The sequence below is a fragment of the Petaurus breviceps genome, unplaced genomic scaffold, assembly GCF_028583685.1.
Source record: "Petaurus breviceps papuanus isolate PSGF00001 unplaced genomic scaffold, PetGlider_PUasm1.0 182, whole genome shotgun sequence".
NCBI lineage: Eukaryota > Metazoa > Chordata > Mammalia > Diprotodontia > Petauridae > Petaurus > Petaurus breviceps.
The window spans coordinates 3,423,755-3,435,700 of record NW_027185786.1 but is presented as its reverse complement, the minus strand read 5'-3'; the positions used below and the strand labels follow the sequence as shown (position 1 = coordinate 3,435,700).

At 45.6% G+C, this 11,946-nt stretch overlaps 2 protein-coding genes across 10 annotated transcripts in view; one reads left to right on the top strand and one right to left on the bottom strand.

The window, feature by feature from the left end:
• The window catches only part of CNOT1 (CCR4-NOT transcription complex subunit 1), a 94,471-nt gene extending 88,780 nt beyond the window's left edge, over window positions 1–5,691 (top strand). For all 8 annotated transcript variants that reach the window (XM_069087612.1, XM_069087616.1, XM_069087614.1 and 5 more), the window contains exons 43-49: window positions 808–909; window positions 1,304–1,477; window positions 1,765–1,914; window positions 2,690–2,870; window positions 3,477–3,609; window positions 4,010–4,144; window positions 4,585–5,691. In XM_069087612.1, coding sequence (XP_068943713.1) covers window positions 808–909; window positions 1,304–1,477; window positions 1,765–1,914; window positions 2,690–2,870; window positions 3,477–3,609; window positions 4,010–4,144; window positions 4,585–4,663 — 954 coding nt within the window. In that variant the 3' untranslated portion in view covers window positions 4,664–5,691. The remainder of the gene's footprint in view (window positions 1–807; window positions 910–1,303; window positions 1,478–1,764; window positions 1,915–2,689; window positions 2,871–3,476; window positions 3,610–4,009; window positions 4,145–4,584) is intronic.
• A 1,082-nt stretch (window positions 5,692–6,773) lies between these two features.
• On the bottom strand, window positions 6,774–11,946 carry SETD6 (SET domain containing 6, protein lysine methyltransferase). Of its 2 annotated transcripts, none has more exons than XM_069087617.1 (9): window positions 11,805–11,946; window positions 11,540–11,626; window positions 11,087–11,231; window positions 10,844–10,985; window positions 9,559–9,753; window positions 8,888–9,008; window positions 7,630–7,837; window positions 7,384–7,526; window positions 6,774–7,257 (listed from the first exon to the last, which is right to left on the bottom strand). In XM_069087617.1, the coding sequence occupies exons 1-9, from the start codon at window positions 11,829–11,831 to the stop codon at window positions 6,943–6,945; spliced, it is 1,383 nt and encodes a 460-aa protein (XP_068943718.1). In that variant the 5' UTR covers window positions 11,832–11,946; the 3' UTR covers window positions 6,774–6,942. The 2 variants fall into 2 exon arrangements, with proteins under 2 accessions (XP_068943718.1, XP_068943719.1); XM_069087618.1 differs by having other exon boundaries at window positions 7,657–7,837; window positions 11,805–11,944.

Sequence of the window (11,946 nt, the reverse complement as noted above, 5' to 3'; positions counted from 1 at the left end):
CTGAGATAACAGAAAAATCAAGATGGTCTTCAAGAAACTGTTGTGCTAAGGAGAGAACTTCAAGCCTCTGAGATTATTATGTTAGTTAGACCATGAGGGACCTTTATGTGATGTCATTGGTTTGCTTCAGAACATTAGCCTTTTAGTTTTGATGTAGAGAGTAGTGAGAATAGTAAGGATATAGATAAAAATGAAAGACTGGACAAAAGGAAATGTCATGTTTCCTTTTACCACAAACTGAATAGAATTATATTGTTAGTTTAGTGTGGTAGGTAATTAGGAAAAGTCAGGTTTCTGGTTGGTTGATTTATAAACAAGATGGGGGAGACATGCACATGTAAATAAAGACAGTCTATGAAGAGGGGAATGTTCTTGATGAAATGATGAGGGAAATTAAAGGTACTGGCTTCTGGAGTTTGGGGCAAGAGAAAATGGCGTTGATAACCTAGATTGAGAGGTTAGAAGGTGAGATGATTGCAGTTTTAGGGGGGAAATGGGACTGGGATTGGAACATTGCTTAAGATAGTCTAACTTTTGTTCTTAAGTATTTTCAGTATCTCACTAGTCCTTAAAGTTCAGACACTTGGTTGGCCAAAACTTTTAAGCTATAATGCTAGATTTTTTTAAGGAGCACAGCTTGTAGGTAGGACTTGTTAAGACCCTGGTTGGAACCACCTTTTTCTTTCAGAGTAGGGAAAGTTGTTTGTTGCCTGAGAATCCCTTTGTAATGCTAATAAAGCTATCTAGTCAAGTGGGTGTTTTGGCTTTACATAGTTAATCACTCCTTTTCTTTATCTTCTCTCCTAGGGCTGGCCTATGTATGCACAGCTATTGATTGATTTATTCAAGTATTTAGCTCCCTTCCTTAGAAATGTGGAACTCAGCAAACCTATGCAAATCCTCTATAAGGTAATTTATTTTAGTTTGTCAAATATTTTTGTCTCTTCTAAAGACTCAGTTTAACCTGTGGGACCCATAGAAATAGAGAATCTTCAAACTGAAAGTGAAAGAGCAATCTCTTTTTAACAATTTCTGGATGTGTTATAAACATGTCATCAGTTTGGTAGCAAACAATAATGCCTTAATTATGATTGATCTCTTGAGTGAGAATGTAAGCTTATGCTTTCATCTGAATCAAACTTGGAATAGGAATGAGTGTTTCTTGTGTGCACACGTGCTCCCATGTATGTGTATGCATATGTATGTTTGAGTTTGTACATACACACATTCTTTGTCTCTGCCTAGTGCTGAAGATGCTGACCTTTTACTTTTTCCTCTCCCAAACCCTTTTCTAAATATACAGGGTACTTTACGAGTGCTGCTGGTCCTCCTGCATGATTTCCCAGAATTTCTTTGTGACTACCACTATGGATTCTGTGATGTAATCCCACCCAATTGCATCCAGTTAAGGAATCTGATCCTGAGTGCCTTTCCACGAAATATGAGGCTACCAGACCCATTCACTCCCAACCTGAAGGTAAAAAGCTGTAACGGTGGCAGCTCACAAGCAGGGAAGAGGTGCCTCTTAACTTCTTTGCCACATTTGGAGTCAGGTGCTCAATGAAGGAGTGAAAGATGGTGGATTGCAAGTCATTGAGTCCTCTGGGGGCACTGTGTGGGTGGGAGGCTCTTTGTGTTCAGCATCCACAAACACAGCGATAATTTTTAAGAGTTTAATTGTTGAAATGGGTACATTTTAGAACTGCTTTGCTTTTCATTAGCTAAGATGTCAGCATTTTCTCTTTCTGCCTTTGTCCTCAACAGGTGGACATGTTGAGTGAAATCAACATTGCTCCTCGAATCCTCACTAATTTCACTGGAGTGATGCCTCCTCAGTTCAAAAAGGATTTGGATTCCTATCTTAAAACTCGATCGCCAGTCACTTTCTTGTCTGATTTGCGCAGTAACCTCCAGGTTAGATTTGCACAGTTCTTCATTGTATTCTGTTCTCAGTGATGCAGTGATCATGATTAGTGCTTTTTAAATTTCTTCATTCCTGTATTGCCTGGCAACTTGGTTTTAAATCAGTGCTTTCACAGAATCATCAAATCTGAAGTTTAAAGGGACCTAGAGGCCATCTAACCAGTCATATTTGAACCCAAAGGCCCTCTATAACAAGTGATCATCCTAACTTTGCACCTGATCAGGAGGTGGGGAGACCCCTTGGTCCTAGAGACAGTTTGTTTCCCTTTTGGCCTTGATTAGATGTATTTTTAGTATTTGTCGCATGAGACTTACATGGGTATTATGCCTAATTAAGCATTTTTGACTAGTCCAATAGGAGTGAAGGAGGCCCTCTACCATGCCCATTGCATCCTCCATTCACTTCAAATCAGACCTCAGGTGCTACTCTTACTTTCAGTGCCTCCCTTCCAGCTTTGTGAGGACACTCTAATTTGCTTAATGGGATAACTTGACTTTGTCTCCTGTTTCCCTTCTTCTATCTCCTGGAACCTTTCTTCTGTGTCTTCTATTCCCTCTTTTTGAGGGGCTGATGCCAACATTAGGAATATCAACAACCCCTTAATTCTTAAGGTCTTGGAGAATGAAGGACATTGTTCAGGGATAGAGCTTTGATCATGTGGCCCCTCTGTATGCCTCAAAAATAAAGAGAGGTTTGAAAATTTGAGCAATAAAGCAGCCTAATGAGAGTACTTAGTAAAGGCTTAACTTGGGTTTTGCTCACTAGGTATCAAATGAGCCTGGCAATCGCTACAACATCCAGCTGATAAACGCACTGGTGCTCTATGTTGGTACTCAGGCCATCGCCCACATCCACAACAAAGGCAGCACGCCGTCCATGAGCACCATCACTCACTCGGCGCACATGGACATCTTCCAGAACTTGGCTGTGGACCTAGACACAGAAGGTAAGTCAGTGGTGGGTGATAGTCACCATTCTAGTCATTGATGATCTTTAGGCAGTATGGAAATAGGCTTGATGTGTCTGAGGAAGCTCAGAATTCTAAGGTAGGAATGTGTAGGAATCCAAAGGAAAGGTTCTCCTTTTAATTGAGCATTGTTGACTATAGAAGACCCCAGATCCAAAGGTGTCTCAGCCTGCATCTCTCCCCAGTACATACAAGGAGGGTTGTGGAAAAGAAAGGTCCAGTTGTTGTGCATGATAACTTTTATTTAGCACCTTCAGTGGTCAGACACTTAAAGTTTATGAGAGCTTCCTCACAACAGTTCCCTGAGGACAGGTAGTCTAGCTAGTGTTGTCCCTGTTCTACAAAGAAAAAACTCTGAGCCTTTGGAACATTGTCTTACTTGTGGTCGCATAACTTGTAAATATTGGAACTGTAACTCCAAGGCTTTCACTAGTCTAGTGCCATTTTCATTTCCTGCCATGATTCCGCCTGTGGAATCAAGTTTTAGCTGATTTGTTTGAAAGCTTTCTATAAAATGAAATTAGAAAACCAAGAGCCGTTGGGCATTCAGTTAGCACATAGAGACTTCAGTCTTGTCGTTTCCAGGTCGGTACCTCTTCTTGAATGCAATTGCCAATCAGCTGCGGTATCCAAACAGCCACACTCACTACTTCAGTTGTACCATGCTGTACCTTTTTGCAGAGGCCAACACTGAAGCTATCCAGGAACAGATCACCAGGTGAAACTTATGCAGTCCTAGACTGGATGACTTGGGGTTCATGGATATCCAAGGAGGGGCTGCCATGGATAAATTTCAGGGGATCAACAAACTTGGATGGGAGAAAAACTACATCTTTATTTTCATTAACCTTTTAATTGAAATGTAGCATTTCTTTCAGTTATTTAAAAATCTCTCATTTTGAGAGGTCTATAGGCTTTACCAGACTGCCAGGAAGTTCTGTTAACACAAGGTTCAGAATCTCTGTTGTAGACCCTCAACCCTGATCTGCTGTTGTGTGACAGTGCAAATTAAATCTCAAATGACCTAAGCTGTAGAAATGGTAACTGAAAAGTGGAATGCATCTGTGTACTCTCTTTTGGTTTTATAACATTTCCCCCACCCCTATCTTCTATTACAGGGTTCTCTTGGAACGGTTGATTGTAAATAGGCCACATCCTTGGGGTCTTCTCATTACTTTCATTGAGCTGATTAAAAATCCGGCATTTAAGTTCTGGAACCACGAGTTTGTTCACTGTGCCCCAGAAATTGAAAAGTAAGTTTCTTGTGTGGTGTGCTTTTTGAACTGGAAAGGGAGAACTCAGGAATGGAGACATACTTTGGGCCCTATAGGACAGGGTTAGCTCTTTATCAAGGGAAACTAGACCAAGCCCATAGCATTTTTCCCCTCCTGGAGCAGGCATGCAGCTCATCCCCTGGTGGACTTGGTTTGGGTATTTAGGGTGGAGCAGGGAGGCGTTTGTGCTCCTGTTGGACAGTTCTCAACATTACATAAAGTAGGTTTTCAAACCTCAGAGATGTAAGTAAGCCAGGATTGAGATTCTATCAATACCTCCTGTTGTACCAAGTGACATTTGGGCTGGAAGACTTTTGCTTTGGGGCTGAGGGCACTTGTGCCAAGACTCCTGGGTAGTTCCCTGTGGGTGCTGTAGACAGGGGCCCTGTTCCTCTTAACATCTTGCCCCCTTTCCTTAGGTTGTTCCAGTCAGTCGCACAGTGCTGCATGGGACAGAAGCAGGCTCAGCAAGTGATGGAGGGCACTGGTGCCAGTTAGATGGGCTGCCTCTTGTGTTGTGAGCGTGCCAGCCTGGAGAGCCCACGCCGAGTTTCACTGACTGACTGGAGAATCTTTTTGGTTCTTCCTGACCTTTCCAGCCCCCTTGGTTTTTGGGTATCCACCCTCGCCTCGGGGAAGAGTCTCCCATCTTTGTGGGCACGTTCCAAAGTTTAAACACTTTTTTTTTTTTGACTCTTGGCCAAAATTTAGAAGATGCTGTGAATATCATTTTGAACTAGTGTAAATACATGGAACCGAAACCTTTGTCTGGACTTTTTGGGTTTGTGCAAATTGTGTTAAAGGCAGGTGGATAAACTGGCGCCTGTTCAGCTTGTAATAAAGGGGCAGCTGCTGATGCCAAGCACTTGTCTAGGGCAGATCTCCTTGTCCTGACATTCCCGGACTCCCAAAGAATATTGAAAAGCCAGTTTAATATTATGTAACTTATTTTTTCTTTATGTGGACAGGGGACCTTTAAAATCACTAAGTTGTTAAAAATGTGGATGTGTTGGAATATGGGGTGCTATGGAATGGGGTCGGGGGGCGGGTTTGGGATGAAGGTCCAGTTTTTCCTCCCCTCTTTTTTCTTTATTCCCCCCTTCTTTCCACCTAAAGCTGACAGCAGGGAAACACAACAGTTGGAATACCTTTCCAGTTCTTCTGGAGAAGACATAATTTGTGCCCTATGGGACAAGGTCAGCTCTTTATCAAGAGAAACCAGACCAGGTCTATAGCATTTCCTCCCTCCTTCCTGACACTTGTAAATTGTGGGGGATGGGAAAGGGAAGGGAAACAAATCTATAACTGCCCCCCCACCTCCACCCCACCCCCAACGGCCACACAGTCTAAGTTTGTAAAAAGAACAAAGGACCAATACAGCCCATTTTGTAAGGATTTTGAATGTTTTGTAAATGTATTGGTCCATGTGTTGTATTTTGTAGCCTTTATAGCTCCTGGGCTTTAGTTCTCCCACTTCTTGTATGTATATGCATACTGTAGTTATACATTAAAAGTCATGACATGCACTCTAGTCCACTGTGGCTTTCTCAGTAGTGGTCAGTGCTTGTGGCAAGGATTAAAAACAGACAGTCCCTGACCTGAACAGCCACAAGGCACAGGACAGGGCGTATTTAGAATAGGACCCTGGCTCCATTTTTGGATTTGAGAAATTTTAAGAATAATCTCAAGTGAGCAATCATTTTCAACTTAGTGTCACCCCGTATACATTATCACTACAGATAGTGACACTGAATAGAGAGGTAATGAACAGTGTCTATAAAGGAATGTAATGTTGAGATCATGAGTGTAACTTTTTTTTTTTTAAAGCTTTTACTCTGGCAAAGCTCCTTGGCATGCTTGGCCTCATTTAGAAGGCAGGCAGTGCTGTACCTTTTGGTATCTAGAAATGGTCAGATGGTCCATTAGCCCTCAGCATTGTGTTTGAACATCTTCGCCGACATTAACAGCCTTAGGTATGGATGAATTCTTTGCAGGACATTGTTTAAAAAAAAAAAATCTAGTCTTAGGCCACATAAAAAATTTCTCTAAGCTGATAGGCTACCATCCGGACATTGAGGTGCTCTACCTTCATGACAGTTGAAAGCCTAGGTAGGGCAACTATGAATTAAAAGTTTATTCCTGCAAATCATGCCGATTTAAAAAAAGTGCCAAAGATTTATATTTCATTATTTCATAGTCTAGGATTGGCTGTAAATTCGGAGTACCTGGATTCAGCTCCTGCTGCTGACCCTTAACTACCTACGTGACTGTCTTGGACAAGTCATTGAACTTTGCTGGACCTAAATGAAGGAAAGGGGTTGGACTAGATGGTCCCTGACTTATTCCAGCTCTAGATCTAAGACCCTTTACTAAGGTCTGATTATGATTGGAGGCATTAGGTTTGAGGAGGTGAAGTGAACCCCTGACTTAAGCTTGAATTCCAAGCAGTCATTTTCACTAAACACTTACAAAGAAAGTACTATTTGCACCCCAGCCCTGTAAAGGTAGGTAGTACGATCCTGATCTTGTAATTCTTTGTTTTCTCCCATGCTCCAGAACACAGCACTTTTGCTTCCCCATCCCCCCAAGAAAGATTTGAGTCATTACATGAACTAAGGAATTTTATATAGCACAAATATAAAGTCAACCAAAAAGCAAAGTGCAGACTTTGGGAGTTGGACCCAACAGGTACCCACAACCCACATGAGTAGCAGGTTTTCCTCATCGGCTTCCCTGGTTTGAGGAGGGAAGGGGAGAGCATGGAGTCAGGCCAGAGGTTAGGTGCTGGTCAGTTCCAGCAACTGATGCAAGATCCTCTTCTGTCCAAAGCGCACCTGCAAGGCTTGCTCTTCCCTCCAGGTGAGTCTGGCCCTGGCCTCCTTGTTGCGAAGTAGTTCTTGTTCACTTTTTAAGTCTGTGGCATAAGCCTGCAGGGTCAGCAGAACACTGTGTCGGAGCAGCGTCTTCCAGGAAGCTTGAAGTTTGGGAATAGTTTTATTTGTCAGCGTTAAACTGTCTTCCTCACCATCATCTTCATCCCAGCCATTTTGTTCCTTAAGTTCCCTGAATTTCTTAGCTGGCATGCAAAGCACCTGTAATTGGAATACAGAAAGTTAATTTGGATTCCTTGGTTTTCAGATTCATAAAATTACTAGCAGGCAAATCCAGTTCAAAATTGAGTTAGCTTCTCAGCAAACTTGATCAGGTGTAGGCATCACCTTGAGTGTAGCAGACAGCTCCTCCTCAGTCAGCACCTCTTCTCTGCCGATTACAAATGCCCCCTCCTCACCCACCATTTCCAGCTGGCACAAGAAATCCCAGCGCTCACACATCAGGTGTCTCTCAGCCTCAGTTGTGGCGCCTATGTAGAAAATAAGGAGAAGAAGCATTTTCTCAGATGCCTTTCCTTCAGTATTTGGAAAGTGGGTAAAGAAACTGAGAAATGGGAATCTCTGTAGCCTCACCCCCTTGTCCCCAGAAGGGGTACGCACCCTGCAGAGCTGCTGCACGCACTGTCGCCATCTGAATGTCAGCTGTGTCGTCTGTGTTCCCAGGATATGGTTCAGCAAAGCCATACATGTGGACCAGTTGCCAGTTAGCCATCTGGCCATAGGTGTTAAAGATCTCTTGGCCTTTAAGGATTGGCTGGGTAGCTACCATTCTTAAACATTCCTGCAGGAAAAGCAAAGGGGAGCCAAGGGTCTATCCTTCTTCTGGGAACCAGACCAGATGACAGCTCAGTTCTCTTCCTCTATTAATTGCTTTTCTAGAGGAAAACATAAGTTTAACCATTTCTAAGATTTGACAGCAAGAAGCAATGACGGGGAAGGACAAAAATTAAGATTGGAAAGTCTGGGTGCTACTTGCCAGGTAGGGTTTTAGATAAACCACTCCCTCTGTAAAATGAGAGGAGGTGGATCCCTCCCATCTGGGCCCTTGTTTTGGCTGCTGTTGGCTAATGCTTGAAGAAGCTGCTCAGCCTTTAAAAAAACACGAGCTGGATAAAAGAGGAATGACCCAACAGGAAGATGGCAGCGACTGACAAGCAGGAGACCAAGCAGCCCATTCATATGTTCTCTCAGAAAGGTGCTACGGAAACAACAGCTCACATTTATATGGTGCCTGCTGTGCCAGGCATGGTGCTAAGTGCTTCACAAAGAGGCACTGGATCTTGCTGGCTACAGGTCCAGTGCTATGTATGTGCACTGTGGTGGTCCCAGCTCTCTCACACAGCAAGAAACAGCAATGGGGTCTAGCCCTAGGAACGCTGGTTCTATATCTCACTGGCAACAGCCGCCATTTCACTTGAATCATAAGCCAATAGGATCCTACACCTAGATCTGGAAGGAAAAGGAGGCCCAGGAAAGTCGTGATGTGCCTGAAGTTCCCCAGTCTTCTATTCCTGCTCTCTGAAATCCCACAGATGAGCCAGTGGTTATGATTCTACGTTTCAGCATTATTCTGTTTACCACAGAGGTGGTGATGCCTTCAATAAGACAGGCTGTCCTATTCCCTGTGTCTTCTCTACTACAAAGAAAGTCAAATTCAGTCTTGGAGCCTAAGAGCTGATTACTACATTTAGTATACAAGTAGAAGAGTTAAATATGCTAATACCAGGTCACTTCTATTCACTCAAGTATTTGGGAGGCAAAGTTAAACAACCAGTATGCACAAGAATAGTAGTTAGGTTGGCCTATCTAGTCTAAAATGTACCCAACTCACTGGAGAGTATTCCAGATTGGCATTGTGGTTGGCCACATGGTTCAGTATATCAGCAGCTGGTACCATCATAGGGGGATTGGGCTCCTTTTCATCCTCCTCTTCTTCAAGGGGCTCCTGAAAACTACCGCAAAGAAAGAAGAGCTGAGAAAGTTGCCACAAAGGAAGGTAGGCATATAGACCTACTCCAAATTTTTGATGAGGAACAGGAAGGTGAATTACCATTCCCATCACCTCCCATTGCATTGACACTTCTAGGGAAGAAGGAACACAAGATCTTATCCTTATGAAGAGAGGCTATCCCTGGTCAATTTCTTGGCTTCAGTTTAGCCAAGGAGATTGTAACCTTTTTATTATGGATCCCTTGGGCAGTCAGTCTGGTCAAATCTATGGGCCCTTTCTCAGAACTGTAGATGTGTATAAGATCACAGAAGAAATTAATGATATCAAAAAAGTTACCAAATCATTAAACAGGTTTGTTGACCCTTAAGGTAAAAACTCCTAGCTTAGAGACTCAGCCCAAGGTCAGTCACTGAAGCAAACAAAAACTAAAAAATAATCCCTAACTTGATGAAGTTTACATTCTACTGTGGGTGGTTATCGAGGATGGATTCTCCCAGCTACCCTTATGGCCCAATCCTGTATCCTCAAAGCATCCCCAGGTCGATGATCACCTGTAGGCCATGACCATTGCCACAAGTTGGCGGTAAAGCTCCAGAGACCGGGCCTGAAGGGGAAAGAAGTCTGGATGGGCCTCCAAGAAAGGCAGGACAATGGTACCATATTCATGGCTGATATTGGCTAGGTCCTTTTCCACAGCTTCAGGCACACCAGTACCCTGTAGAAGCTGTTTCCGTTCTTCCTCAGACCTACGGGGAGAATGGGTTAAGGTCACACCATAGGCCCAAGGCTCCCCACAAGTGGTATAGAATAACTGGAACTCCAAGCGCCTTTGGAGTCAAGCCCCATTATTTTATAAACTGGGAAACGGGCTCAGAAAGAGCAAGTGACTTGCCCCAGGTCACAAACTAAACTAGTTATAACTTACAGCATGATACAATGGAAAAAGAATACTTAGCTGGTTCAAATTCTGTTTCTACTTAGTAGCACCCACACTTTCCAACTTCAATTTTTACCCTTTCTCATTACTGCTTGCTGTCGAATCTTCGGAATAGTTAAATGGACATTTTCCTCTACATGAACAGACTAATAGAGGAACTGGATGACTTCTAAAAGTTCTCTAAAACCTCTAAATCTATGATCTGTTTCTCAGGTCCAAGTACTAGGGAGTATGAACTTGTCCCCTTCCCCCAAACATTAGGGCAACACTGCTTTATGAAGAATCAGGGGGTGTGGAAAGTAGTAGGCTCTGGAGTGTTTAAAAGCAGGCTGCTCTCCACAGTAATACAGCAAACACTGATCCCTGAATGCCAGCAGAGCACGGGGCAAGTATGACATTTGGCTAAGGCTGGGCCCCTAACCTTCATGGAGCTTACAGACTAACACAAGGTAAGCCACAGAGAGAAAGACCCTAATTGCAGCTGTGAGGGCCTGTGGAGCTTCCATTACAGGAGTCTTTTCCAGTTAATATTGTTTAGTCAGCTCTCACCAAGAGTTCCTTTTACCGAAAGATAACAGTTTTGAAAACAGAAGGGGAGGGGAGAAAGGAAAAGAGGAAAGGGAGAGAAAGAGACAAAGAAGCAAGAAGAGAGGGAGAGAAGTGGAGAGATAGAAGGGAAGGGAGACAGAGAGAAAGGAGAGACAGGAAAGAGAAAGAACACAGAGAGAAGGAAGGGAGAGACAGAAGGGGAAGAGCAAGAAAGAGGAGAAAGCCATTGAGTGGCAGGCAAGACCAGCTCTGCACACCGGGAGGTCTCAGCACTCTCGGGGGCTCCACTTTCCCCACCAGTGCTTTCGGATTCTACGACCCCCCTCCCCCACCCGGCCCCCAGCTCTCACCAGAACATGGGGTGCTGCAGACTGCCCAGGTCCGGCCAGAGGGAGAAATAGCATCTCCAGGGGGAGTCCTCCGCCAGGTACTCGTAGAGGAGGGCCAGAAGAAGGGGCACCCAGCCCGACTGGCTCTGCAGGGCCCCATGCTCTGCACGACAACCAGGACCCGGATCACCCTGGGGCGCTGGGGAACCCCTCCCCCCAACCCCAGCAGGGAGCCTGCTTCCCACCTCTCCCTAGGCTCCCTACCTTTCTCCAGGAGGCCACGGATGCTGGTGGTTTTCTGGGACAGAAGCACAGTCCGAGGCACCACGAAGAGCAGCTCCCCACGCTGCACGTCCTCCAGGGCCACCATCCCGTAGCCTGACACGGTACCTTCCCGGCTCACCGAAACCTGAAGCCCGGCAGACTCTGGAACCCGAGGAGCAGAGGCTCCGCCCCCTCGCTCCTCCGCCACCACTTGGGTCCCGCCCCTTCCCACAGCTTCCAGTAATCGCTAGCGACAGGGGCCCGCCCCCTCCGTCAGCAGCCAATGGCCCGCTCAGACGCCTGAACCTCGTGGGTCGCAGGCCCCGCCCTCCTCGCTACTCAGACCTCGCCCTCGTCTGTAGTTTCCAATGGTCATTCGTAGGCGGGCCACGCCCCCTTATTAAGCTACCAATGGAGATCCTCGTCGCCGCCCAGAAACCCGCCCGGACTTACCTTAGGACTCAGCTCCAGTCCGACCCTGCGGCACCAGTTTAGGAAGGCCGGGACGGGCTCGTGTTCGCCTCCGGAGGCTACCTCCACCTAAGGAGAGAGAGCCACAGCTCTAATTCCCAGGTTCCTCAGCGTACGGAGGCTTCGGGCGCGTACCAGCCCGTCCGTGGGTCTTTGCAGGTGGGGGAGAGGACGCTCCGCGAGCACGAGAGGAGGCGGGGCCCTCTCCCTCCCTGCCCCTCCCTGTTCCGAGAGCCCCGTTCCTCACCTTCGGCCGCTTCGCTGCCGTCGCCATTATTGTGGCAGCGCGTGGCCGCCGCGCTTCCTCCCTTCGAGGCCCGCCCCCTTCTTAAAGGGCCCTCTGACCACCCCCGGTACAGCAGCCTGAGAGGGCCAAAAAGTGAAGCCTT